Source organism: Aquila chrysaetos, chromosome 13, assembly GCF_900496995.4.
Source record: "Aquila chrysaetos chrysaetos chromosome 13, bAquChr1.4, whole genome shotgun sequence".
NCBI classification, from domain to species: domain Eukaryota; kingdom Metazoa; phylum Chordata; class Aves; order Accipitriformes; family Accipitridae; genus Aquila; species Aquila chrysaetos.
Genome location: NC_044016.1, coordinates 26214527 through 26241865, shown reverse-complemented (window position 1 = coordinate 26241865; position 27339 = coordinate 26214527). Strand labels below are relative to the sequence as shown.

The window sequence follows — 27339 nt, the reverse complement described above, 5'->3', positions numbered from 1 at the left end:
TAATAATTCATTCTGCAGCATGATTAAAGTAGGTTAAATATTAAGGTCAGCTCCCAAAGGAGGTGGGGTCTGAGCTGGCAGAACGCTGAGCATTCCTGCAAGAGGCTGGGCACGTAGGACTTCCCCTGCAAATGGTAGGGTTGTGTAGAATTGCTTCCTGAATCTTCAGCAGATAGAGATAGAAGGTCTTATAACAAAACATTGAAGGTGACTTAGGTGAAATTTTTGTCAAAATTTTTCCCCAGCAAGAAATGTGGAATTCATTCAAATTAAATCACTTCTACTTGATTTAGCTTATGTCCTCCCAGAAAGTAAATAAGAATCAAGAAATTTTTTAATGTGTTTTGGTTACACCCTTGCAAAAAGAAGTAGTTATTAACTTTTTCAGTTTGAAATTGTAGTTTGACATTTGCTTCAATTATATTTAAATTAATATTCTAAAAATGAAAACTTTAATTTTGGATTGAATAAATTGCTGAGACTGATGCTAAGTGATTTTGTTGAAACTTTTCAGAGAAAAGATATTTTGAAAGAAAAAATAAAGCGTAATGTTTTACTGCTTTCAGAATTGTAGTAACATTTCTTTCATAGCATCATTGGATCAGAGAGGCTGGAAGGGACCTCAGGATGTTTCTAATCCAACCCCCTGCTCAAAGCAGGCTCAGCTCTGAGGTCAGACACGTTTCCCAGAATTTTATCCATTTGGGTCCTAAACCTCCCCAAGGACAAAGACTGTGCAACCTTATACCCTGTCCAGACTTCTCTTGTTTCAACATATGCCCATTAGCTCTTGTTCTCCTTCTATGCCCTGGTTTGAAGAGCCTGACTCCATCATCTTGATACCCTCCTCATAGGTACTGGGGGGATGCTGTTCGGCATCTCCCAAACCACCATAACTATTTGTGTGAATCTGCTGAAGAGATCTAGATTACATTACTATTTGCCAGTGTTCATGAATTTCTTTGTGCTTCAGCATATCTCCATGAAGGTGGGATCATAAAATTTCTTTCTTTTGTTTTGCCTGTTTTGCTTATAAGCTGTTGGGGTTGGACTGATTTTAGCATGTGTGCAGTCTGTTAGGAGGAGGACTTCGGTCTTGGACCTTAGCATATTATACATAGTAATGGTGGTAGTCTCCAGTAGCTGAAAACAACTTGTCTCAAAGAATTGTCACTATCTCATGGTGGTGACTTGAATAAGTGCAAGACAAGACTAACAGGAACTCTTAGAGGAAATATTTTTTACTACAACAGGAGATTGCTTGTCAGAGCTGGGTTTAAGTGGATTGAATTTCAGTGCATCTGCGTTGTCAGAATAGTTTACCGTTTGTATGCTGGTGTTATTTGAAATGTGCTGGCTTCCAAAATATTGATGAGGCAAAAAACCCAGTAAAGCTTACCTGCCTTTTGACCTTTTTATGTATCTGTTTAATTGTTCTGCCAACCAGAAAGTTAAACAATGACAAAATGGACTGTGAATCTGTGTGCTGGCTGCTTTTCCTCCTGGTGTTATGAGAGGTTTTTGCTGAATGGGACAGAGATGAAGTAAAATAGCTTTCCACACAGTGTGTGGTCAGGCTTTAGCATCCAAGGTAATAGAATAACTGTAATCGTATAAGCTCCATAAAACTTACAGTTAAAGAAATTGCTTTATGTGATTTTTAAGGACTGTTATTAAATGGCCAGTGGTTTGTGGGCCTCTCATTGCAAAGCTTCTGTTAGTCACGTTTTTGAGTTGTCATAACTGTCATTACTTCTTGCTCGTGAGGAGAGTCAGCTAGGGGCTGGCTAACCAGGAGTTCTGTCCCATGGTTTAAAGTTTGCTAGGTTGTCTCAGAGATGGGGAAAATCTGTTTGCCAGCCATCCCTGGTGGTACTTTCAGGAGAAGACAGTGTAACTGCACATCTATGCCACTAATATTTTCCAGCTAACACTTGAAGACTGACAGATCTGCGTGTTTCTTGCTTTATGTAATAACAGTACAAATGTAAAACAGTGCACATCTCCTTTCTTACTACTTAGTGGCAATGCCGGCATCTTGCGATCTAAATCTTTAGTATAGACAGGCAATACTTCTTAACACCCAAAGCTTCAGCTGGACGGAGCTTGTTTCTGACCTTTCCTTGAAAGATACTAGTGCTTTTGCCCTCAGCTCTGTGCAACTTAAATTAAGGCTACTCTGGTCTGTGGTTGTCGGTCTCCCGCGTATGCGGTTTTCCCAAGGGACTTGAAGACACATTGCCAAGTAACTGTGGCAGTAATGGGTAAGTGCTTACATTTGAAATCATCTGAGTTATAGTAAATGTAGCTGGTTTTCTTCCCGTATTAAACTAGTGCTAAACATCTGATTTTATTTTATCCAAGTATAATGGTTCAGCTTGCTTCATGCATTAAGCATGCAGTGACACATATCCAACTCATCCTCAGAGCTTTCCAAGAACGAGATAATGCTGTGAGCACTGTCATCTGTCTGAGTACCATTTCTTATAAAAGCATTTTTCAGAGAGAAAAATAAGCTAGGTTAATAATAGAAACAACCTCTACCCACTCTTTAAAAAAATTGACTAGTGATTTGTCTTCTGTGTTTGAGTGCTGAACATGGAAAGAAAGGAAAGAAAGCAGAAATGATCTTTCTCTAGCTAAATGTATCAAGCTATTGAGTCAAGATGTACTTTTCTTGATGGGTACTATTGAAGGGTAAGGGTATGATTTCTTGTAGAAATTCCAAATGTGATAGTTCATTTGATTTGTTATTTTTTTGGCCATTACCTCTGTGCGTGAGAGCTAATTAATGATCCTGTTGCCAAAGACAGAAGGACATCTGTCACTGAATCAGGGTTTTTCAGGAGCTTTTAGGTTAGGTAAAAAGATCTTTACTGGAATACAGTGATACCTGATGAAGAGAATCTTGTGGATCAAACAGTAATGACATGAGAAGTGGTTTGTTTCGTATCTTGTCATATCCTTCTCTAAAACTGGGAGTTTCACCCAAATAACAGCTGCGTAGAATTTGAGTCCTCTGTCCTGCAATATGTACTTGTGTAGGACTTTGAGCTTCTCATTAAGCTACTGGTCTTCAAGCATATTCATCTTCATTTTGGTGCAACCTAGGAGCAGCTCCGTTGGCAGAGAATTTACACGAATTTGAACTTGATATAAGAGCAGGTCTGAGCTGTTAATTTCACTGAGATTGCCTGTGTGCAACAAGCCTCAGATTTTATGAGACCTGTCCTGAATAAAGTTCGAAGCCTTGTTTTGACTCGGTTAGAACTAAATAGGTTAAAAATAATGAGTTTCTGAACAGTTACAATAAAGTTCCAGGGGAGAGCACAGTCACTTAAGGCACTGTGGCCAAAACATCTGAATTAACCACCCAAGAAGTGAAAGATTGCAGCCTGGGACAGCTTTATTGTTGCTATGAAATTGAACGCATACATAAAAATAAAGAGAACAATAAGGGGCAAGTGTTTACTGGGCATTAGAGAGATGTTTATTATACCTTCTACAGCATAAGCAGAAAGCTCAAATTATCTCCAGATTTTAAAGGCATTGTAAAATAATTAAACACAAATACTAAGAATCTTACTGGAACTACAAATCCAGGAAATGTTCCTCTGAGGATTCTTATTTCATTCTTTACATGTCTTACTAGGCTGCAGTGCCACAGCCCTGGGTTTGGCCACACAGAGAATTAAAGTGGAGTAAAGTTGCCCTGATTCTCATTTGTAGCTCATAAGTCCTGTTGGAAGGCAGGGAATGTGGGCTGGGAAGGGCCATAGCAAGCCAACTGCCAGATTTATTGCTCTGTCTTTTTGCTTTCAGTTTGGATGAGAAAAACTGTTTCATGTTGAGGTACAAGAAAAAGCCCTTGGAGGTGGTTCTTGCTCTGCCATGGAGCATGTGTCTCAGGTGGTAGCCCTGGTTTGCAGCAGATGGTGGAGAGGCAACCTGGCCCCTTGCAGCAGAGTATGGCTGTTAGCTTGTCGGTTAAACATCCTGTAAAGCTTCTCTGTTCTCTTTGCTTTAGAAGATGCAAAGAAAGGCATGGCACAAAGGAAGCCATGGCTCCTGGCCAGATCATTGCCCTCAAATAGAAAGATGAGATTTTGCATGAAACTACATTTAGTACCACATGCCTCAGATTTTAAGGTTGGGGAAGTGCTTGCCATAGTAATTCAGGCATATTGGGCATGTCAAAGAAAAATGATTTAGAGCACCCTTTGGCACAAGCCAGTTTAGGAGGTTAAATCAGTAGTAGCCAAGCCAAAATAAATGTGAGGAAAGAAGCAAGGGAGGGAAAGGAAGTATGCAGACAGGGAAGTGGCAGGTATGGGGCCTCCCCTTTTGGTGGTAGTACTCGGGTCAACTTGGCTGTAATGTCACCTTAGTGAGCCTGCATCACCTATACAGGTGATTGGAAGAAACAGAATCACTTTTGGTGATGATTCAGAGAAGCTAGGTTACATCCCTGTAATTAGAACATGTGAACATCTCATTTAGTACCCTGTGTCCAGTTTGTATAGGCAGCATATAACTGACATAATTCAGTAACTAAAGATCCTGGAGAAGAAAGCAACTGTTGAGTGACCCTGTGTAACTGAAAATCAAGACTGTAATTTTGCTGTATCCCGTTGGTTTTTACCTTACAGCTACATGAGGACCTATATGATATGATGGCTTATTTTATATAAACCTATTTACCCGAAACAGAAAATACACCATGAACCCGTATTTGCAAACATTTGAGTTGGAAATAACCAAAACTAATGGCAGGCTTCCCGTATATTTTTGTTTGACATTCCATCAGTTAACTAAAGTACTGTGCAGACTACATTTTACTTAGTAGGTGACAGTCAAGAATTTCTACTTTTTCTACAGGAAGAATTACAGCTGGGGTTTACAAAAACCAAACCAAAAAAAACAACCCCCAAAAACATCGGTAGGGCTTTTGTTTTGAGGGTGAGGCTGGGTAATGGTGTCTTTCACTTTTAGGTGCCCAACCTGAGACCATAGGATATGAGTGTTTCACGCTGGGTAGCCAACACAGTTGGTCACAAACGTAGATGTATTTTATAACTGGTGATATATCTGCACAAATATGCTTTGAGAGTTTGTTTAAGAGACTGGTTTCCAAACTAAACTTCCATCTATTTTCCAACCCAGCACCAAGATACAGCAGGCAAGGTAGTTTTGGGTAAGTAAAGATAGTGTTTTAATTACTAGGGAAGATCATGAATCTCCTTTGGGCTTGTCAAACCAGCACATCCTCTGGTAAGCCATCCCTTGCAACATACAAAGTTCATACCTTACTCCTTGAATGGTGCACCCAGTGGAGAGTGTGTGTCTTATAAAATGAAATTTATACCTCCAAATAAAGAAGAAAAATCAATCTTTAGTTTTGATGAAAATTGTAAATATTTATATTAAAGTTAGCTAGTACATGACTGTTTAGCCTCCACAGCTTGAGAGCCATTTTCTTTGTGGAAAATATGATATGAGAGTGAGCATATTTTCAATTTTTATTTTGACACAGAAACTGATATGCCCACTCACTGGCCCCTATGATCTGGAATTCAGTTTCCAGGGGTGATAAGTACTGGATGCATCGTAGTGTAATATGAAACTCCAGTAATGAATAATTATACAGAGATATGCACCTAAGGAAATTTCTTCAGATGTCAGTAGTGAAGGGGCATGTCAGCTACTGAAGTGTGAGAGTCAGTGTTACTTACCAATAATGACCTTCGCTGACACAAGTGTAAATAATATTTTAAGTATTCACTCAAATGTCTAATCTCCTTCTGAATCTAAGAAACCTGCTGGCCTTACTGACCTCTACTTTGACAGTGAGTCCTAAAGTTTTAATTTTGCCTTGGATGATGTGTTGGTGAAAAAAATAATTTCTTTTATCATGCTAAACAGGTGTCCCTTGAATTTTATTAGCAGTGTCTGTTTTCGTAGTTAAATGAGAGGAAGCAAACATGCCATGAGTTGGCATAGCCAGGCTCACTGAAGTTCATGATCTTATATGAATTTATGCCAAATGAGGTCCCAGTCCACTCTGTTCGAGCTGGAGGCACACAAACATTAAGTATGCAGGGAAGCTTTATTTATTGTTCTTTAAGTGCTGTATCACGCCATTTGTGGTTTGTTTTTTTTCTTCCCTGACTATTGCTTAGCAACAAGTGGATGTATGGATTTGTTCTCAGTTTCTAAAGTTGCTTTTTGTGAGCAGCCAGAGTTAATTTAGAAACCATGAATTTTCAAACTGTTCCTTCCACAGTGTTTCCTTATGTACGTTGCACTGTAACCATTACCCAGTGACTTCTCTAAGCAAGGTATTTACAGAGCTTTCCATAATGCCTTTTATTTTTTCTAAAGAGTTTCATCAACTTCATTCTTGTATTGCTTATAAGTAGTATGAATAACTTTCTTAGCAAAGATCTTTGCATCACCCTTAGCAGTGCCTTTGTTCTGTGTTAAAAATGGATTATTTAATCCACTTCTGTTCATTCCTCTCTCGAGACAAGTTTCCAGAGAGCATACTTTGCCCCCTCACATCTCAGAATTACCTCTAAGCTGGTTTACTTCCATTTTTTCAATAAATCCCCCAGAGGATCTTCAGCTTTCAGAAAGTTCGTATCAGTCATTATTTGGCTTCCGGTGTAGGGGAATAAGCTCTAAAATGAATGTGTTTGAAAATCCCAGCCTGCCTATGGAGTTTCAAGGGAAAAAATTTATCACCATTTCTGCATAGGTGGGAGGTGAAAAGCGTTCTGATTGCCCAAAGATATACCTTATTCAAATTGTATTTTAAAAAACAAAAAGCAGAGAATGTCCTTTCAAGAAATGACCTCAGTCTTTGGTATGGATCAGGTGGACATTCAAAGCAGTTCCCCTTTCCTGCCAGCAATCCATCAGTTTTATTTGGATTGAACTTTAATCAGCTTTCTAATGCCCCTCCTGCAACCTCAAATCTTGATCTTGTGATTATTTCCTCTGCCACAAATCTTTTAAGCTTTCAAAAAGTCTCCAGCTGCTTGTTTATTTAGGGACTCTCAGGAAAAAATAAGCCAAATTAACTGAAGGTGTGAATCCAAAGCATATTAGCTAAACTGGATTAAATCTGCATTATTTTGGAAGATAATTCAGTACAATGACATTAAAGTCAATTCTGTTGTGAATGAGCGTGTCCACACAGTGGTCTAATACATTTAAAATTACACACTTCAAAAATTTAATTTGGATCAAGTTTCTTGTGTGTCTCTGTGGACACAATCCCTACCACAGCCATACCGCACGCAGCAGGGAAGTGGTTTGTGTTGCACTGGAGCCCACTGCGCACCCCTGCATAGTTCATAGCTGATGTCACTTGGCTCAAGTGGGATATAATGTAACTCGGAGAATGATCAGCTTATTGTCAATACATAAAGCCATGCTGCCATCATCGCCATTTCCATTACTGCAGTAGTATGCATAGTCTCAAGTGGAAATCAGAGTCCTATTATACTAGTGTCCTGGTTTCAGCTGGGATAGAGTTAATTTTCTTTCTAGTAGCTGGTATAGTGTTGTGGGTTTGGTTCAGGATGAGAAGAATGTTGATAACACACTGATGTTTTCAGTTGTTGCCAAGTAATGTTTAGACTAAGTCAAGGATTTTTCAGCTTCCTATGCCCAGCCAGCAAGAAGGCTGGAGGGGACACAGGCAGGACAGCTGACCCAAACTGGCCAAAGGGGTATTCCATATCATGTGATGTCATGCCCAGTATATAAACTGGGGGGAGTTGGCCTGGGGGAAGGGATCGCTGCTCGGGAACTAACTGGGCATCGGTTAGTGAGTGGTGAGCAATTGCACGGTGCATCACTTGTTTTGTATATTCCAATTCTTTTATTATTATTATTGTCATTTTATTATTATTGTTGTCATTATTAGTTTCTTCCTTTCTGTTCTGTTAAACTGTCTTTATCTCAACCCACGAGTTACCTTTTTTTTTTTTTTTCCCCCTAATTTTCTCCCCCATCCCACTGGGTGGGGGAAGTGAGTGAGCGGCTGCGTGGTGCTTAGTTTCTGGCTGGGGTTAAACCATGAGAACTAGATATTAAATGACAGCAAATTAGCTGGCTTCTGTACAAAGAGCAGAGTCTAAACAGCTGCTGGCTGGACCAGGCGGGCCATGAACCGCAGCAGCATCAGGTCTCCCAAGGTCCAGCCCGGTGCTTTGCCTGAGAAGTCTGGTGGTCCAGAGAGTCCGCGTGGGAGAGCCAGGCCTCTGACTTGCCTTGAAAAGTAAAATGTGAGAATTTCTAACCTCCTGTGCTAGATCACAGGGGCAAATCAGAATCAGCTGGCATGACCAACTGTGTTGAGAGCAATGCTAGCCACCCAAGCTGAATGATTTTACTCATGCAAGTGTGCTCACAAGAAAGCCACACTGTACGTGTTTGTGTCATATTGCAGACTACCTCTGGTTAAAATAACCTTCTCTTCCCAGTTAAATGCTCTGAGAATTACCTGAGGCTTATTGCCTCTTTGATCCCCTTCAAAATTCAGTCAAGTCTGATAGGGCCTGTAAATGATTTTCTAGCCTGCTATGAATTGATTTTTCTCTCCTTGGGGAAAAAACAGAAAATCCCATGCAGTTGTGAGAAATAGTTCATTGCTTTTTCATTCATTTTGCCAGTTGCTGGCCAAAAATATAAAGGAAAATGCAGGTTCTTCCATTTTAATTCAATCTCAAAGGTTATAACTGTCAAACTAGAATATAGTTGCAAGGTTTTGAAAAGGCCAGGTACCTCCAACAATGTTTCTTCTTTAAGAAAATGCCAGCTATGGGCTAGGTTGGGTCAAGAAGTGGTTTGTATTACACTACTGGCTTTGTAAAAAGAACAGCAAATGCTGGAGAAGCATTTAGTAGCAAGAGGGATAATGGCTCTGTCAGTCAACTTAGAAAATGGCTTTTAGGAAATGTGTTTTCACCCGAGGTGAGTCAATGGGACCAGATGTATGACCAGAGTGGGTGGAGCCATTGCCTATATTTAAGACTGGACTACTGAGCTTGACCACAGGAGTAAATTTTTTGGTGTGTTTGGCTAACATATGTATTTCCAATTGTTGCACTTAGTACAAGATTTTGCTTAAAATAATTTTATAGCGAAGCTAAGACATACAGAAAATCTTGATTCAGCATGGACAATGTCATAAAAGCATTAGTGACAGAGAGTGTGGAAGCTGAAATCTTTGAATCCTCTCAAACCATTGAAATGTTGCTAGGAAGAGGAGAAATTGGTGCTTTTTGCTTTGGTTTTGACTGTGATGGGTTGACCCTGGCTGATTGCCAGGTGCCCACCAAAGCCGTTCTATCACTCCCCCTCCTCAGCTGGACAGGGGAGAGAAAATATAACAAAGAGCTTGTGGGTCGAGATAAGGACAGGAGAGATATCACTCATCACTTACCGTCATGGGCAAAACAGACTCAACTTGGGGAAATTAACTCACTTTATTACAAATCAACCAGAGTAGGGTAATGAGAAAAAAAACCGAATCTCAGAACACCTTCCCTCCACCCCTCCCTTCTTCCCGGGCACAACTTCACTCCCGGCTTCTCTACCAACCCCCCCAGCGGCACAGGGGGAACGGGGATGGGGTTTACGGTCAGTTCATCACACGTTGTTTTCTGCCGCTTCATCCTCCTCAGGGGGAGGACTCATCACACTCTTCCCTGCTCCAACGTGGGGTCCCACCCACGGGAGACAGTCCTCCACGAACTTCTCCAACGTGGGCCCTTCCCACGGGCTGCAGTTCTTCACGAACTGCTCCAGCATGGGTCCTTTCCACGGTGTGCAGTCCTTCAGGAGCACACTGCTCCAGCGTGGGTCCCCCACGGGGTCACAAGTCCTGCCAGAAAACCTGCTCCATGGGCTCCTCTCTCCACAGATCCGCAGGTCCTGCCAGGAACCTGCTCCAGCACAGGGTTCCCATGGGGTCACAGCCTCCTTCGGGAAACCCACCTGCTCCGGCGTGGGGTCCTCCCCGGGCTGCAGGTGGATATCTGCTCCACCGTGGACCTCCATGGACTGCAGGGGGACAGCCTGCCTCACCATGGTCTTCACCACGGGCCGCAGGGGAATCTCTGCTCCGGCGCCTGGAGCATCTCCTCCCCCTCCTTCTTCACTGACCTTGGTGTCCGCAGAGTTGTTTCTCTTACATGTTCTCACTCCTCTCTCCGGCTGCCGAATCTGCCTGTCCCAACTTTTTTTTTCCTTCTTAAAAATGTTATCACAGAGGCGTTACCGCTATCGCTGATTGGCTCGGCCTTGGCCGGCGGCGGGTCCGTCTCAGAGCTGGTATTGGCTTTCTCTTGAACACAGGGGAAGCTTCCAGCAGCTTCTTACAGAAGCCACCCCTGTAACCCCCCCCCCGCTACCAAAACCTTGCGAACAAAACCAATACATTGACCAACACATTTTGATTATGTTTCCTATGAAAAAGAAAGCAGACTTAAAAAGAGAGGGCCAGGTGATGAACTGCAGCCTTTAGGCCAGAGGGAAGGGGAAGAACAAGGACAAGGAGGTGGTACAGAAACTTCTGAGTTGTAATTCTGTGTCAGGTCAATTAAAATTTCCTAGTGTTTTTCTTTTATTAAAAACTAATCTATCTGGAACTGCTTTTCACTTGCCACAGGCTAAAAGAATACACGCTGGCAGTGCACACAGTGTGCACACAACCAGCTGACACATGGCAACTTCACGCCCAGCAGTAATTTGTTCATGTGTCTGAGGCATCTGATACAAACACAAGGTACTTGCATACTGAATTGAGTGTGTGTGTCTATGTATATGTAGGTTCAATCTTTTTTCCCTGACTCCTTGGGATAAAATAATGTAATTACTTTTATAAATTTCAGTGCTGGATAATGTATACTGATACCAGTGTAATGGAGCTAAAGCTTCTTAAAACTTAGGAGGATTTAGAATTATTGGTCTTGACTGTCACACTTCAACAAAGTAAGGAGAGCTACTGTCAGCACAGGCTCCTTCTATACCTATCTTAATTCACAATTTGTCTGCCAAAGCAAACAACATGAAAGTAGCCTCATGAATTGTTATATCCATCTCACCTTTGAGATGGTGCTCCAGTTGACCTGCTCTGTTTAAAGTGCTCGTTTTACAAAAGGGAAAGCATGGGACAGCATGATTAATATTAACATTATCCCTGGTCAGTACAGAACACACAAGTGTTGGAACAAAACAGCTGCAACAAAGGCTGAATGTTGAATTATCTCTCAAAACAAAACATTTTGCAGAACAAAAGTATGGAAAGTTTCTGTACCAGAAAAGCTTAGCTTTTTAATCAAAGTCTATAGAAACTTCAGCATTCTTATCTAATACCATAGTATTAAAACCAGTTGTCATTGTCTTCCCTGCTTTGTGGTTAGTGCAGCTGTAGTTGGTATGATTATCTCCATCTCATTGCAAACAGCAATGTTTTCACTGGTCACCGATTGTTCAGTTTTCAGACTGGCTTATGTTTTAAGAGGTGATAAAAATCTAAAACAGCTAGTGCAAGGCTTCTTACACCTCAGCAAATTCACCTGAGCATTTAATACTAATTAACTTAACAGTGGCTGCTTACATCCAAACATTGCACAAGTATTCATTTACTAATCAGAGGCTTATGAATGAGACACAATTCTTTGTGAACCGTTTGGTGACTGAACTTAATTTGAGAACAGAAATTGCTGTATAGCTCATTGATTTAATTGGAGGTTTTGGAGCTTTCTTGTAGCTGAATTGCTTCAACAGATGAGATAGCAACAGAGGCCTGATTGTGACCCTACTTAATGCAGACTGTGTAAATTTGGAGCAACTTTGTGAAGTCAGTGACGTTAAACTAGCGATAATGAGTGAAGAACAAGAATTATAAAACTGTTGGGATCAATGAGGTCAAAACTGAGATCCTACATAAGTAGTAACCTGATAAATACCTTTCTTTATTCTTGACTGCTTGTGTTGATGAGTTTGGGGTTGTTTTAGCTCACTCTTGTCATTTTTCCCACAGAGCTGCTCAGAAATTGAACCTGTCTTCCAAAAAGAAGAAGCACAGACCTTCTGCATCATCTGTTCTTGAATCTCCTCTCTTCTCTACCAGCTTCACCAGTATCCTTCAGACCTCCCCACCACCTGCACCACCATGTTTGTTGAGGGCAGTCAGCAAAGTGAAAGACACCCCTGGTTTGGGCAAGGTAGGCCTTGCAAATATCACTAAAACACTTGTTTTCTTTGGGAGAAGATTTTATCCTTGCACAGAACTTTAAGGGAATTGAAAGACCATGTCCTTTCTCAGTTGGCTTTACTGCAATTGGTCCCTGAACACACATATAAAGGCCTAACAATGTAAGTTAGTTAATGCGAGTTAATAAACAATATTAACAACAATAAAGTTGAAGTTGACATCAACACAGCCAGACCTAATTGTGCAGCAGCAATACGTATCAAGGCCAGCTACACTAAACGCACCTGCATTGGGACCACAGTGCTACTAGGTGGTGGTAATGCCTGTTCTGCTAGGGTTTCTGAAGCAGTTGGTCTCTGTGGCTGTGTTTAAACTGCGTAGCAGTTGCTTGCTGTGGCATATTCTGGGTTCCTGATCGCCTTGCTGTCCAGACTGGTGTCTTGGCTGGACACACTGTAATTTGTTTCCACCTCATGTTTCCTGGCTTTCTTCCAGTACAGTCAGGGCAAGACTGGGCATGTACCTGAACAAAGCCTATGCTGATAATGATGAATCGCTCCTTTTTCCTTCTGTCATGTTATTTCCTCCCACTCTTCATAATCATACCCTCTTAAAATGCTGTTTAGGTGCACACTTATAATGGAAAATGGTTGAGGCAATGGAGGAGGTGGTTATATAGTTTGCTGTTGCTTTGTTGTTTTGTCTGAGTGGCCCTTCCTTTTTCCCTGTCATAAATGGAGAGCCTGGCATATTACATCTGGGAATACACGCGTGCAGTTGCTGAGGACAGCAGTTTGCTTTAATCAAGGTAGTTTCTTATGCAAGCATCTGTGTGCGGGGCTTTTCCATATTCATTGAATACTAAGCAGTGACAATGAATTTGGTGAAAAACTTTGTCTTTAAAGAGAAATTGTAATGTATGATCTAGGAGTGCTGAGCATAGGATGGGCTTCAGAATTTTCACTGCTGATTTTGGATACTCACTTTCTTGTGCAGTTCCAGTGTTTTTTTCAAAAAACAATGGTTTAAACCATCCATGAAAGTAATGCCTGTTTGAAAAGGGATTCCCTCCACATAGGGCTCCTTTTCTTTCATCTTGCCTGGTAGGTGGGAAGTAATGTACAAATCCGTCATGATCTCATAAAAGTTAGTAGTGATGCATACTCTGACTTTAGTGAGAGGAGGACTAAACTTGAACCTGTTCATTGCTGTAAGAAGCTGCTATGGAAAATATTTACATTAGAAGCCATGCTCTCCAGATGCTTACTTTTCTGTGCTTGGGACAGGTTATATCTGAATAAAAATAAAAATTCCACTGAGGAATAATGAAGGGTGTGTTCATGAAAACAAGGGACTAATTTCCCTTGTTGAACTGTGTGGGCACTTTTCCCGATTATTGGTTTTCACCCTTCCGAAGAAGTGTCTACACACAGAAAGACACAAACATAGCTCTGTCAAAACACTGCAAGCTTGATCTGAACCTTCCTTGTTCCTCTAATTATTGGTTTCCAGTGGATAGGGCTTGGGAAACAGTTTTGCAGTATGCCCGAACAGACCTATGATTTGCTGCTTCATCAACACCATGTACCAGAACAGGCTCCAGGCTTTCCACCTGTATAAGTAAAACTGAAATTTTGCAGTCCAGCCGATGAAGGAGGATATTCCTTTTCAGTTTAGACTTACTATCCCATAGCTATCAGAGTATACAAGAAATAGCTAAGAGGTTTTAAAAAAAAATGTTTTAACACATTTCTCCAAAGTAGTAAACCAAATTAGGTTAATTCATATAGTCAAAATAGAGAAAATTCTTTCGTTTTTCCACATTTCCAATAGCAAAAATATGTCTAACCTATGGTTTCTGGAATTCAGTTTCATTTTTCACCTCTGGCTTCTTCTAGGAGTCACCCTATAATTATGACCTGAAGCTTGTATACTTTCGTCAAAGTTTCCCATCAGTTTACCTCTCTAGCACAATTTTCATTTTAATATGTCAGAAATAGGTGTGAGGCATAATAAGTAAATAACTGCAGAATAACAATGTAATTTATCTGTCAGACTGAGAAAACTTCAGATAAGCTAATGGAATTTCCAGCTTGTTTGCTTTTTAATTTTTATTGTTGTTATTTATACATGTTCTGTTCGGTTTGGTTGGCATATGTTTTGACAGAAGCATGCTAAAAAAACCTATGTTACTTTTCTCAGCATTTTCTCTCATATAGTATTTTCTGTAAGTGTATAAATTTATAAAATGTAGACCTGTGTGGAGGAAGCAGGTTCAGGGAAGCTAAATGTTATTTTCAGTCACTTAGGGTTTTTTCTGTTTTGTGTTTAAATAGAATTTTACCAGCAATCCCAGTGTGATAAAACTCCATTTTGCTTTGGGTTTGAGTGGGCTGGGCAATTTCTAACATGACAATTTGTTACTGGAAAGTCTGGTTCACCAGAACTGGAAATCTGGCCATTACCAAGGACTCTGGATTTCTGAGACCGCTGGGGACGGCTGTGCACAGACTGCCCTGGTCGGGCTTCCTGGCAGGCGGACTCAGCTATAGGGCTGGCAGCCCTGGCACAGACCCTGGATGTTGCTAGCTTGGTGTTAGATTGAGAGCTGTCCATTTGCCAGCGTGGGTGGGTATCCAAGACGCTGTGGGATAGGAAGTCAGGTACTTCAAATCTTAGACTTTGAGGTTCAGTTTCATTTCACAGTTTTCCAAAATGAACTTGCCACCAAACAGTTGCCATTTGATATTTTCACTTCTACTAGAAATTTCAAAGATTCTACTTCTCATTGCAAACTTGATGACAATGATTTATTTAAAATTGTAGAGTTTCTCAGCTGTCATGTGCGGGCATGTAATTTTTGTGAGTTAAACTAGGAGGATTTGCCTATCAGCAACATATTTAAAAGTTAATTAGCAGCTCAGTTAGTATGGATATGGATACAACTAAAGTCTAAACTGACAAAGAGAAGATAATTAGAGAGTGTATACTCAGGCTGCAGGCTTCACACCTTTTCTTACAAAAGGCCTTGCAAATCAAACTGTACCAGCCTGGAATTTGGAAGAAGTATTACTTGAAAGCTAAAGTTCAGCTTCACAGAAGGGGGAAGATGGTATTAATAATGGATTATTGTTGGGACTGCATAATCACAATTTTACTTCACTGTTAGATACACCATTGACCTTAGCAGAAATACTGCAGTGTCAAAGTGAAATAAAGTAGTAAAGGATCAGATTTTTTGTTGCACTCACTTCAGGGAGAACTTTTTGGAAATAAAATTAAAGGTTTGTAACCATGTTGCAAATATATTAACAGTGGTGCTTAGAAGGATCATAACATACACATGTGCTTTGGGTTTGCATTTGCTGGCAGAGGGAGCTGATCCCCGGGTGGTAGTGTGGTATCCCCGCAGTTGTTTCTTGAGAGCAGAGAGTTTTCTTTTGGGTTGAGCAACAGTCCTGCTCCATAAACTGCCACAGCTTGAGCATCACTTTTCCTTCTCTCTCTGCTTTGAATCATTGTATTCTGAGAGTGGTAGATTGCTTTTGCTGGGTTTACACACACAGTGTGGCACTGTTCTGGATGACTGTATGTGCAGTTTCCCCAAGTCCCATCGTTTTCTGGAACATACTCCTTAAGCCTGTTTTGTCCTTGCTGACGATGAGCCAAGAAACAGAGCAAAAAGGCTTTCCATGCAGAAATAATGAATTATTCCATGACTGCACTCAGATTAACTAGTGTAAGGGCATTCTATTAAGGTTTGCTTAGATTTGCTCCCCAATCTTCTTCCCTCCCCTCCATTTTTTGTCAAACAAAGCCGAAACTAAACCAAGACTTTTGATGAAAATCCAAAATGTTCTTTCTGTGAAAGATGTTGTTTTGCTGAATCCCACGTTACCCATGAAAAACAGCTTGTATGAAAAATTTTCTGCCAGCCTTAATAAATAGGTTGTTTTCAGGTGGCACAGGGTTCAGGATGAATGGATGTAGTCTCTGTGCTTTCTTTAATTTATTATTTTTCTGTGTGTAGTCTTATAAAACTCTGTCACTGAGAAGTATTTGTTATGTTTGGGCAGACATTAGTTTACTTATATATTATTTTTTGGTGTGAATAGTTTTTTGTTGGTACTTGTTAATCTGAGAATAAAATAGCAATGTTTGTGTGTTAAAATGATCCTTATGCAAAAGGTTTCTACCAGGGAGAAAGAAGTCGTCATTGTACCTTCTTTGGGAAGTCATTTCAACCTATTAGCAAAATGGACTGTAATTTGTGATCTTGTGTTTACTTTTTATTTTTCTGTAGCATCAGGACTCCTGCTTGCAGAGCCCAGCCCCATTTTGCTAAATAATGTATAAATTCAGATTAAAAAAAATGGTTTATGTCCCAGGGCACTTATGATCTCATTGTAGGGAGGAAGAACACACAGACAGAGAGACGGGAAGCAAGAAGAAACAATGAGGTACTATTGGTCATCTTGATAGCGGTGCCCTCAACCCATCAACAGTCTAATATTAGATACCCCTTGTCAAGCTTTGTTAGGTGTTGTAGAAGAGGAGATTATTAAAATCTTTGGAGGGGGAGTAATAGGTTACACTGCAGATGGTTCTGAGGAGACCTTTCCAAGTGTGTAGGGCAGGGTAGGAAGCAGCACAGAGGGGGGGTTTTGAGAGTCTAGTAAATGAGTGAGAGATGTGGGAGCTGGTCTCCTGGCAGGGGCTGAGCGTGGAGCCTGGCTGGGAAGGGCTGTGAATGGGAGCCAAGCCATGGCCAAATGCCAGGAATGCCCACAATATGCTGGTAGGAGATTGGTTCTGTGATAGACACTCCTAAGTCATACACCTTGCTCCTAAAGACCTGTGTCACATACTAAAAAAGGTTCAGTTAAAATTTTTCAGTGCCTGGCTGTAAGAATTTAATCTTCCATTAAAGCACAATATTTGATTGAAATAAACGTAAAGTCTACTGTTCCCTTTACATTAGTCTGCAGCTCACCTTTTCCTCACGTTGATTTGCATAAAATTCTATCTGGAAGCATCAGAAGGATTTTGTCTGACCTGAAAGTGCCTCCACCAAAGCAGCAGAGTATTTTCAGAGGCACTCAGCTGTGTCATACCTTTGAATTTTTGTGAATGTCACTGGGAGCTGGTACACACTTCCCTGAGCTCCACTGAAGGTTCCTACCATAAAGTCCACCTAGTAAGTATCTTGTTAGGTGAAGGAGAGCACATTTGCGTGGGGAAAGGTGTGATACTCCTTTCCTCTTTGGAGGCAGGAGGTCCACAAAGGCAGAATACCACTGACGATTAACAGACAGAGTCTTATGTCTTTGGCCTAAAAAAGACAGTGGTAGTATCATTGTAAAAAATCAAAAGATGGTCTTATGTCACACCATCCCACTTTGTATATTGATCATATAACATGCTACTATCCTTTTGATCCAAGTGGCTAGTCAAGATGCGGTGCTTTGCAGATTTTTTCCAGATAGGGGAAGAGATTATGAAGGGAATGCATCAGGTATTGTTAGTTCAATTCAGTTCCTTTACAAGGAAATACAAAATCTTGAAAGCCAACAGAGAAGCAACTAAAGGCAATTTTCCTTCTTACTCCACCAGGTCCTTTCAGCTAGGACTTCAGTGTCTCATTCCTTCCTCAGTTTAAGGGCATTTCTTTGTCCTACAGTACCAATGTTTGTTCAAGTTTTTCTTCTCCTTGTTGTTCTTTCTGTCCCTGCTTCTCCACTTGTGCTATTTCTTGTTTATATGTACATCTGCCAAAAGTAACAGTGAAGAAAGCCCTACTGCCCAAGCAGTTCATCTTTCTGAGTAGATTCAGAACTGTCTTTTGGCAGGGGACAGAAGCATATGCCAATGCTTTGGGTTTGCAAACTGCTAGTATTTCAGCTATCCGCTGCCTTGAAATAGTTTATTGGACTTTTCACTAAGTAGGGCAACAATTATTGCACTGGCCTTGACATGCTTTAATCCAAGCTATAACAGTGCAATATGTGTGTTAATAATGAGTAAGTATTCTATTGGCTATAGCCTGTATGAATCATGATTTGAGTAGTCTTTGTCAAAAGATGTTTTCAATAGCTGTGTCAACTCATTGTATCAGTGCAGTGGAAAGTAGACAGACATTCTTAGACTTAATGTGATTTGCAAAGTTGATTTGAAGGGAACAAAATTGATGCACATCTTGATTAAGTCCAAAAGATATAGGAAACCTCCTTTTCTACTGTCACAATTTGCATTTTGGCTAGCTGATTGGCGGATGTGACGATTTTTTTGGCAACATTATGGTATACATTAAGCAGGTGTTTATGAAAACCTGTGTTAAGGTCAGCAAAAAACCAAGCACAACTTGCAAAATATGTTCTGTATTTCACTTCACTGCCATCCATCTTGAAGGTTTTTCAGAGAGAATCAAATAGGTTCTCTTTCCTTTGTAAAGCAGAGGTTCTCTGTCCCGCGTTACTCCGGTGTATAGGGGGAAAAAGTTAATGGTAGGTGACAAATGTGATTTTAAACCCTTTATCACAGAAAACAATTTCTGAAGTGAAAGCTGGTTTTGCCCAAAGTTACCATGGTTACTGAAATGGGGAAGGAAAAAAAAAAAGGATGATCCCTTGAGGCATTTAAAGGAGACATATGTGTTCATCTTTGTTGTCAACATGATTGTTGTACAAATTAAATAGTTAGTTCCACTTGGAATGAAATCCAGGTGGCCTTTTGCCCTCTAGACAGAGTTGTTCAGAACTGGGATTTTCCTCACCAAATCTACTGTTTGGACCTGGTGGAGGCTTTCATGCTCTTTGGCTAGATTCCTGCTAGGCGGGCTTTTCTGGGAGGAGTTTTCATACCTGAAACTGCTTTAAGAAAAAGGTGAAATTAATAAATGCTGGAACAATTGCTACAAACAATAATATCTTACCTCCCTCAATCATATTTTCTATGCACACTTAGTTTGTCTTTCTCTAAAGTAAAGCTTATCCTGGATGTGGAAATACCAACCCAGGCATGCCTGGACTCTGTCAGATTGCATTTTGGTTGGCTGTGAGATTTAAAGACAGACCTATTTTAAAGAAATTTCTATGCAGTCACGTTTCTACAATTTAGAGAATGGCCATAATTGCTGTTCCTTCTCTTTGTGAAGTGTAGAAGCTGCTACTTCATGGGAGCTAGGAGCACATATCAACCAAGCCTGCTAAGAGAAAATCTGGCCTGTTGCCTAAACTTTACACCATGCAAGAGAGAATGCTTGCGTGGAGAAGCAGGGCTGCATTTCGGCCATATAATCTAGCCAGTCCCTTTAGGAGGGGAAGATTAGGTCTTGCCCCTACCTATTAATAACCCAGTTTAAGGGCAATGGGTCCATTTTGGCCCACCTGCAAGCTGTTAAAAGCTTAGGAAGTGGCTCCAAAGTTCCTGGCCTGACAAGCTGTCATTCCTGATAATGGGATTCCTAAGGTCAGTTAGCAAGGAGCAGACCCAGAGAGAGGAGATCGTGGCAAGTGGATGCTACGATGTAATCGTTTTCTGGAGCATTGCAGATGCAGGCAGGTAAATGGAGGTGGACACTAAGGAATAGGCTTACATCTGAAATGGGAAAATTGAAGGCAGAATACCGTTGCTGTCCTTACATCTGAATCCACAAAATGGAGCAGTTCTGTTGTATGGCATTAGGAGTGCTCCACCAATCTGGGCATCATGTGGTCAAGCATGATACTAAGGTATCTTTCTCTTCTGTTAATTCCTTCGCCTCTGCTGATTTTCCATAAAATAAAGCCATCTTTCAAACTAGTAGACATCTCCCTTTTCACTGGGAAGGGCTGAAAACGGCAACACAGAAAGTGAGGTTTTTCTAGAGAGTAACTTACAGTCCTTAAATGAAACTCTTGGCTGTGGAAAAAAAGCATCTCTTTCCATATGTCATAGAGGAAGACTTGTACCCTAATCTGAGCACAGACTATTGGTGATAGCAAATATGGATAAGAGACCGTTGCTCAGTAAATTACTTTTTTGCCTCAAAGAATATAAAAAATGGTGTTCCTCTCCTTAGTGACATCTTCCTATGTGTATTCAGAAATTGTACTGATGAGTGAGCTTGTGAGCATGGGAGGTGGGTGGAGGAGATTTGCAGTGGAATTGAACTGGACAGACAAAATATGAAAAAGGCTATACCTCACTTTGATAATATTTCTTATTTCTGTGTTGGAAGAATCAATCCTTCCCGTGATTCTTTTATAGTACATTTCACCCAGGGAAACAGCTGTAAAGCCTAGGTTTGTATTGTTTCCTGTGGTCTGTTTTGAGGAATTTTCCTGTAAACATTGAGGATCAAAATAAAATCAGTGTGCTGAAATCACTTCAGGCTGATGCTACTAGGCTTTGTATGTTCCGAAGTGACTTGATGTATACAGCGCCCTCTGCATGGTCACAAACACATGATTTTATGCCCAGCAATCTATAACTTTTGGGTCAGTTGACTGTTTTCTTGATTGAAGTCACTTAGTGGCATGAATGATCATAATTTGTAGACATCTAGTTGCCTGTAAGCCTTATACACAAGGCCCACGTGGGTCAATTAATTTGACTGTCTCAGTGTTGTCAACCTAATGAAGCTATAGAAATCTTTAATATTGGTCACCTAGTAGGTATGCTTTAAACATATTCTCATGTTGTTGAAATAGTATGACAGTATAGTGGCCACATTTTAAAGTCTCTTAACATTGAAGGTTATGCAATTTGAATGAAAACTACTGGATTTTTCTAGAATATAAAAAGTCATTGTTTTTAACACTTTGATTTCCTCAAAGTTTTTTCTGACCTATTGTCTTTTTATTTCCTTTGCTTTTCAATTTAGGTTGTACTGCTGGTTGATATTTTGGGGCATTATGATAGTTCTAGTTAATAACTTCCACTTCATTTCTAAGACTTTCAGTAGTACTTTTTGATATGTCCCCTTCCTCCCTGCCCTCTCCCCCTCACCTCTCACCCCATTAAATTAATTTTTAAATCCATGAAGAAGAGGTTAATACGTACCAGGAAAGTCAAGATGAAAGAAACTGAAAATTACAAGGGTGTCTCTCAGACAATGCTGAGGAAGGAAATTAAATGCTGAATAGTTTGCTAAACCTGGGATCATGGCAAGTTTTCTGAGATCTTATGCAAATTGCGGGCACTGTACTTTAAGCACTCAGCTGTAGGCCTTATAACAATTTTTTTTCCCCTTTAAAACTTCCTAAAGCTCTTCTCCTCCCAGCCTTTTCCTTTTGTGTTTGACTCTTCTCAGCATGTGTCTGAGAGCAGTGCTCAGTGGTGCAGGCGGGATGGTGACACTGCGGGACGCTCAGCTACAGCACTGCTGTAACATCATGGGCTAATGATTCAGCTGAGCCTCTTGATTCAGCTGCAAGGTTATTCTGCTTTCCATCATCCTACAGGTCTGGGCTTTACCTCGTTTCACTGGTACAACAGTGACTTAAATAGATAACTAGCTCAGCTGAGGAAGAGCCTAGTGTGAACTGTATTTTAATACTGGGAATACCATTAGATATATCTCTCCTCATTCACCATCTCTCCCCCTTTTTTGCCTTTTCCTTTAGGAATCAAACCCATTTTGGGGAATATGTCTCTCGAGACATTTGTTGATTTTTTTTTGTGCTTTTATGAGACACCTGTATCCCCATGCTCCAAGTCATTATCTCCCTATCTTTTTCCTCCCTCTTTACTGCCGCCATTGCACTCCCTCAGGCTGCGATTCACGTTGCTAGCTTAAGTGAACTGATCACTATCCTTCTGATCTAGGCTGGTCATATGAATTCCTCCCATGGAGGAATGGAGAGAGGTGCTACCTATATTAGGATGGGCTGACTTGCCTACCAGATGTTACTTTCTTTTTCAGTTGATTACAGAGCCAACCTAGACAGCTGCCTTTGAATGAGATATCTGTTTTGGCTGGCTCAAGTAAGGTGAAATGAAACTCTCCCTGAGGAGGAACACAGTCTCTTCTTGTGTTCTGCTCTGAACCTTTAATAGAAAACCAGCTACTGGGAGGTATAGTAACGAGATGCTTACAGAAAAGACTAGATACTTGCATCTCTCCTCCAGATGGTAGTCTGCATCCTCTGCTTTCCAGTCTAAGAAACATCGGAGGCTCACTATATTGCATCCAGGTCTGGTTGAGCAGACCTGCATGCAACCGAGCAGGCTGCATAAAGCAGCTAGACCTTAAAGGAAAAGGACCAAGCAGGCTTTTGCACATTTTTCCTTATGCAAACCAAAGGAAAGTTGAACTGATCTTTATTGATTTAAGGACCAGAGATGTTCAGCTGTACTTCTGCCAGGATGGATCTGTAAAGCTGGTCACAACGTGCACCCCCATTAGATTACAGCCACTGGCCCTCAGATGCCCAGATTCTCATTGCTCTGTAACGTGACCTGTGAACCACTTCCAGTGAGGATTCCTTCCCAGAAGGGTAGGCAGTGTGGCTTGGGGTTTGGAAACATATCGTTAGTGGATCTGGATTCCTGATACCCAAATGCCATTTCATTTTCCAAATGTAAATAGACTTTTTCTTCTATATTGTTGCCAAAGTGATTAGTAGTTAAAAGATCTTTCATTGGATAGTGAGATATGAAATGCCAGGTATGAAAAGCAATACTTTAATGTTCCCATTTTTCTTTATGAAAGAATCTTTCTATATAGAAAAGGTAAAAACAAAGTTTGAAATCATTGACCTGTCTGATCTTAAAAAATCAGGAGGTAGGTTAATACATTTTTAAGGCCTGTGACCCTCAAAACCTCTCCTGTAGCACTCAGAAGTGAGGAACAGAGTGGGAGCACCTGCAATAGGTGGATGGGTAGATATTATGTGTAATTCACACTATACATATGGTGTGTACATTTGTATCTAGAAACATATATAGATGCATATATATATATATATATGTGTATAAATGTATTCATCTCCCCCTCCCCACCAGTACAGTGGGAATATATAGGAAAAAGCTATATACGGAGCTTCTGAGCAAGTTATCTGAAAAAATTGGGAGGCTAACTAGCTATAGACTTGCTTTTATTTATAAACTAGCAGATTATTCTTTGAGAGGACTAAACGTTTCCTTAAGACGCTTCCAGTAACTTCTCATGGATTTTAATCAAGAATAATATCCTCCTTCTTCCTTAGGTCAGTCCTCCTATACATTGCATGATCTTTTTTCTCATATGAGGTGATTGAAAATGCTCATACAAATAGCAGCATTTTACATTAAATTCTCTAGGTATCCGTGAGGCTCTATTGCATTTCTGTAGATCCCAGTTACTCTCATCCATATTAATTGCTGTTGGATTTTTCCACAGATTGGCTCAATTTACAATGTTTGTACCGAAGGGGAGACGCTTAGTTAGAAAAAGATGTGGTGTTAAAATGCGGTGTGTATTAAAATGCCAATAGGAAAGCTGTGGAATAACCCTTACAGCATCACATACTCCACTACAGAAGCATAGATGTGGGAAAAATTAAAAATTGTTGATCCTTTCTTCCCTGCCCCCTTTTCCCACAGAAAATGACATATGTATTTCAAACTGTATTTGCTGTAATGTCTTGCCCCCTTCTTTCCATCATTTGGTATTGCTGGACGTTTATCCAAAACCAAATCTTGATTTGCTATAGAAATCTGTTCTTGACTAGCTCAGCCACAGCACCTGAGCCCAGATTCTGGAAGAAGTGTGGCTAGAAAAGCTGCCCTCCCTTCCCCACCTGCCCCCAAGAAAATACCGTAAACAATGCCTTTTTGTCAGCTATGAGGAGCAGTGCTAAGGTATGTGCTGGCACGAGATCTGACTGAGGCACCGGGGATGTGTATCGCCTAGCCACACAGAATTAGAAGGCATGCACTCGGATTGATAACAGCGTGTGCAGACGTGATAAACACAAGAAGGCCCAGGCTGCTTTTGGGAAATGGAATAGCAACACAGAGGAGGAAACGGGATTCCCCCAGGGCCTTGTACTCAGCGAGTGGTGGGAATCGTGAATCTCCTCAGATGGGAGGGAGTTATTAATCATAAAGACTATTATGCTGTGCAAGGCATTGCTGAAACAGAACACCACCAAGCTATTTCCTATCTTATCAGGGTGCATTAATAATGCAGCAGTAATAATAGAAGTACAAATTAAAAATAACTGGATGGGCAGATAAGCAGAGTTCTTGAGATTAAGGGGATCGGGAATTGCTTCAAACAGTTAATTGCAGAGCAGCACATAGGGGGAAATTTGCCTTTGCTGTTTTGCCTTTGTTGTGTTCTTATTCTTCATCTTATCTCCATGAGCATTATTTCTAGGGCTTTTACATAGACACTAATAGGCGTAATATTTCCTCAAGATTTCAGACTGTTCTTCTTTATCTCCAAAGAAATGAAGTATCTTTTCCTGATCCATCTAATTCAGTAGGGACTAATAATGGTGAATAAGAAGAGTATTCTGATTATTAGGCGTCTTCTACATAAACCTCTTATCATTTTCTCCTCCCACTCCAAGCCCACAATAAAAAGGCAGACAAGACGTTACAAGTGTCAAATATTCAGGCTTCAGGACAAATTGATGCAGACTGTTCCCTGGAGGTTTGTAAGCTCCCTCCAGATTGCAGTGGCATGAAATCCCCAGTGTCTCTGAGTCTCTTGAGGTGTAATAGCTGGGCTGGGCAAAGAGAAATGTGAGTATCTGGTTGTCTGCAACTGGATGATTGTGCCCCTCTCCCCGTTCATTCTTGCACAGCCTATGTCTGTAAGTCACTGACCTGGCAGGGCTTTCGCTGATTTGGGGCCACTGCATGGTTCCTTTTCATAGAATTAAAATAAAGACTCAGAACCCCTGCTGGGTACCAAAATGTGCCTTCCTTAGGGGATGAGACTGCTGTCACTTTGATTTCAAGTCCTGTTTGCTAAGCAATTTTCAGGACACTCAAGTTCTGCTCTCAATGAAATAGGTATTGGAGCTAGGCCCATGTGCCATTTCACACAGCTCCATCCAAGCCACACTGGCCCACCGAGAGATAAGGCTATCAAGGGAAGCTCATTCAGCTGAATGCCCAATACACTGATGGAGAAGAAGCTTAGCAAAGAACTGCAGCACAACTATTACTCCACCGTTTTTCTGGAAAGCAACATCATTTGTGAAACAAGCAATATGGGAGCTCAGCATCAAAGACTGTAAATCATGTAATCCTGCTTTTAACATGGTTTTAGTAGTCCAAAAAGCTTCTTCGTGTAATATTATTACTGAAGAATTCAATCTACTGTACAGAATAGTTTATCACAGTTGGTTGCCACAGGAATATTCTCCATGATTTGTCAGATTAAAAGGGTGGAGAAGGCTGTTGCTGAAATATTGCTTTCTTCAGTAACAGAAGAAGAAAGCCCTTTGGAGGGGATGAGAGATAACCTGGGGAGGAGGGAGGCAAGGACAAAAGGATGTATTATCTGCACACTGATCCTGAACTTTCTTTGCATGTCATTAGTATTGTAAGTGTTCAGCACAGTTTGATGGTCAACTTCTGAAATAGAGTGGTACACTATTGCCTGGTCACTCTTCTTCATTCAGGTTGTACCTCCACTAATGTAAATGGTGTAGATTAGAACATCTTGGATGAACATAGTAGTAGGTGAATTCACCAGCTTCATGTTCAAGATGAAGCAGTGAAAGTAGGTAAACTACAGTGGCCAAATGAGAAGTGGGCAGACTCCATCGGCCTGTGCTTACTCTTGACAAGACCAGCTTGTGGAACATTTTCATCTTGTGAACTAGATGACTGAAACACTCTGAGCACATGAATTCATGTGCATGATGAAACTTTCAGGATTCATAGGCATTTTTACAGAACCTGCCAACAAACTGAGTAAACTGAGTATCTGTGATACTTGTATCCATGATCCATAGCCATCGTCCTCTGTGTCAATGCCAGCTGAGTGCATGGAGCTCTGCCTGGGGATGGATGAGGAGCCAACCGAGAGTTTATGGGTCAGGATTAAAGGGAAGGCAAGGACAGGTGACATTGTAGTGGGGGTCTGCTAGAAGCCACCTGACCAGGAAGACCAAGTGGATGAGGAGCCAACCGAGAGTTTATGGGTCAGGATTAAAGGGAAGGCAAGGACAGGTGACATTGTAGTGGGGGTCTGCTAGAAGCCACCTGACCAGGAAGACCAAGTGGATGAGGGCCTCTATAGATAGATAGGAGCAGCCTCACGTTTGCAAGCCGTGGTCCTCATGGGGGGCTTCAACCACCCTGGTATCTGTTGGAGGAACAACACAGCAGGGCATAAGTAATCCAGGAGGTTCCTGGAATGCATTGGTGACAATTTCCTTCTCCAAGTGATAGAGGAGCCAATGAGGACAGGTGCTATACTGGACCTTGTTCTCACTTACAAGGTGGGACTGGTGGGGAATGTGAAGCTCAAGAGCAGCCTCAGCTGCAGTGACCAGGAAGTGGTGGAGTTCAAGATTCTTAGGGCAGCGAGGAGGGCACACAGCAGACTCGCTACCCTGGACTTCAGGAGAGCAGACTTTGTCCTCTTCAGGTATCTGCTTAGTAGAGTACCATGGGATAAAGCCCTGGAGGGAAGAGAGGCCCAAGAAAGCTGGTTAATATTCAAGGATCATCTCCTCCAATCTCAGGAGCAGCCCAACAAAAAGGAAGTCAGGCAAAAATGCCAGGAGACCTGCATGGATGAGCAGGTAGCTCCTGGAAGAATTCAAACACAAAAAGAAAGCCTACAGAGGGTGGAAGCAAGGACAGGTAGCCTGGGAGGAATACAGAGAAATTGTCCAAGCAGTCAGGGATCACGATGGGAAAGCCAAAGCCCTGATAGAATTAAATCTGTCCAGAGACATCAAGGGCAACAAGAAAAACTTCTATAGGTACATCAGTGATAAAAGGAAGACTAGGGAGAATGTGGGCCCTCTCTGGAAGGAAATGGGAGACCTGGTTACCCGGCGCATGGAGAAGGCTGAGGTACTCAATGAATGACTTTTTTGCCTCAGTCTTCACCAGCAAGTGCTACAGCCACACCACCCAAGTCGCAGAAGGCAAAGGCACGGACTGGAGAATGA

The 27339-nt window shown here is 41.2% G+C and overlaps 1 protein-coding gene across 1 annotated transcript in view; it reads left to right on the top strand.

The window, feature by feature from the left end:
- The window catches only part of KIF26B (kinesin family member 26B), a 318477-nt gene that overhangs the window by 185877 nt on the left and 105261 nt on the right, over positions 1-27339 (top strand). The window contains exon 5 of the mRNA XM_030035803.1: positions 12059-12242. Within this exon, the coding sequence (XP_029891663.1) occupies positions 12059-12242 (184 nt within the window). The remainder of the gene's footprint in view (positions 1-12058; positions 12243-27339) is intronic.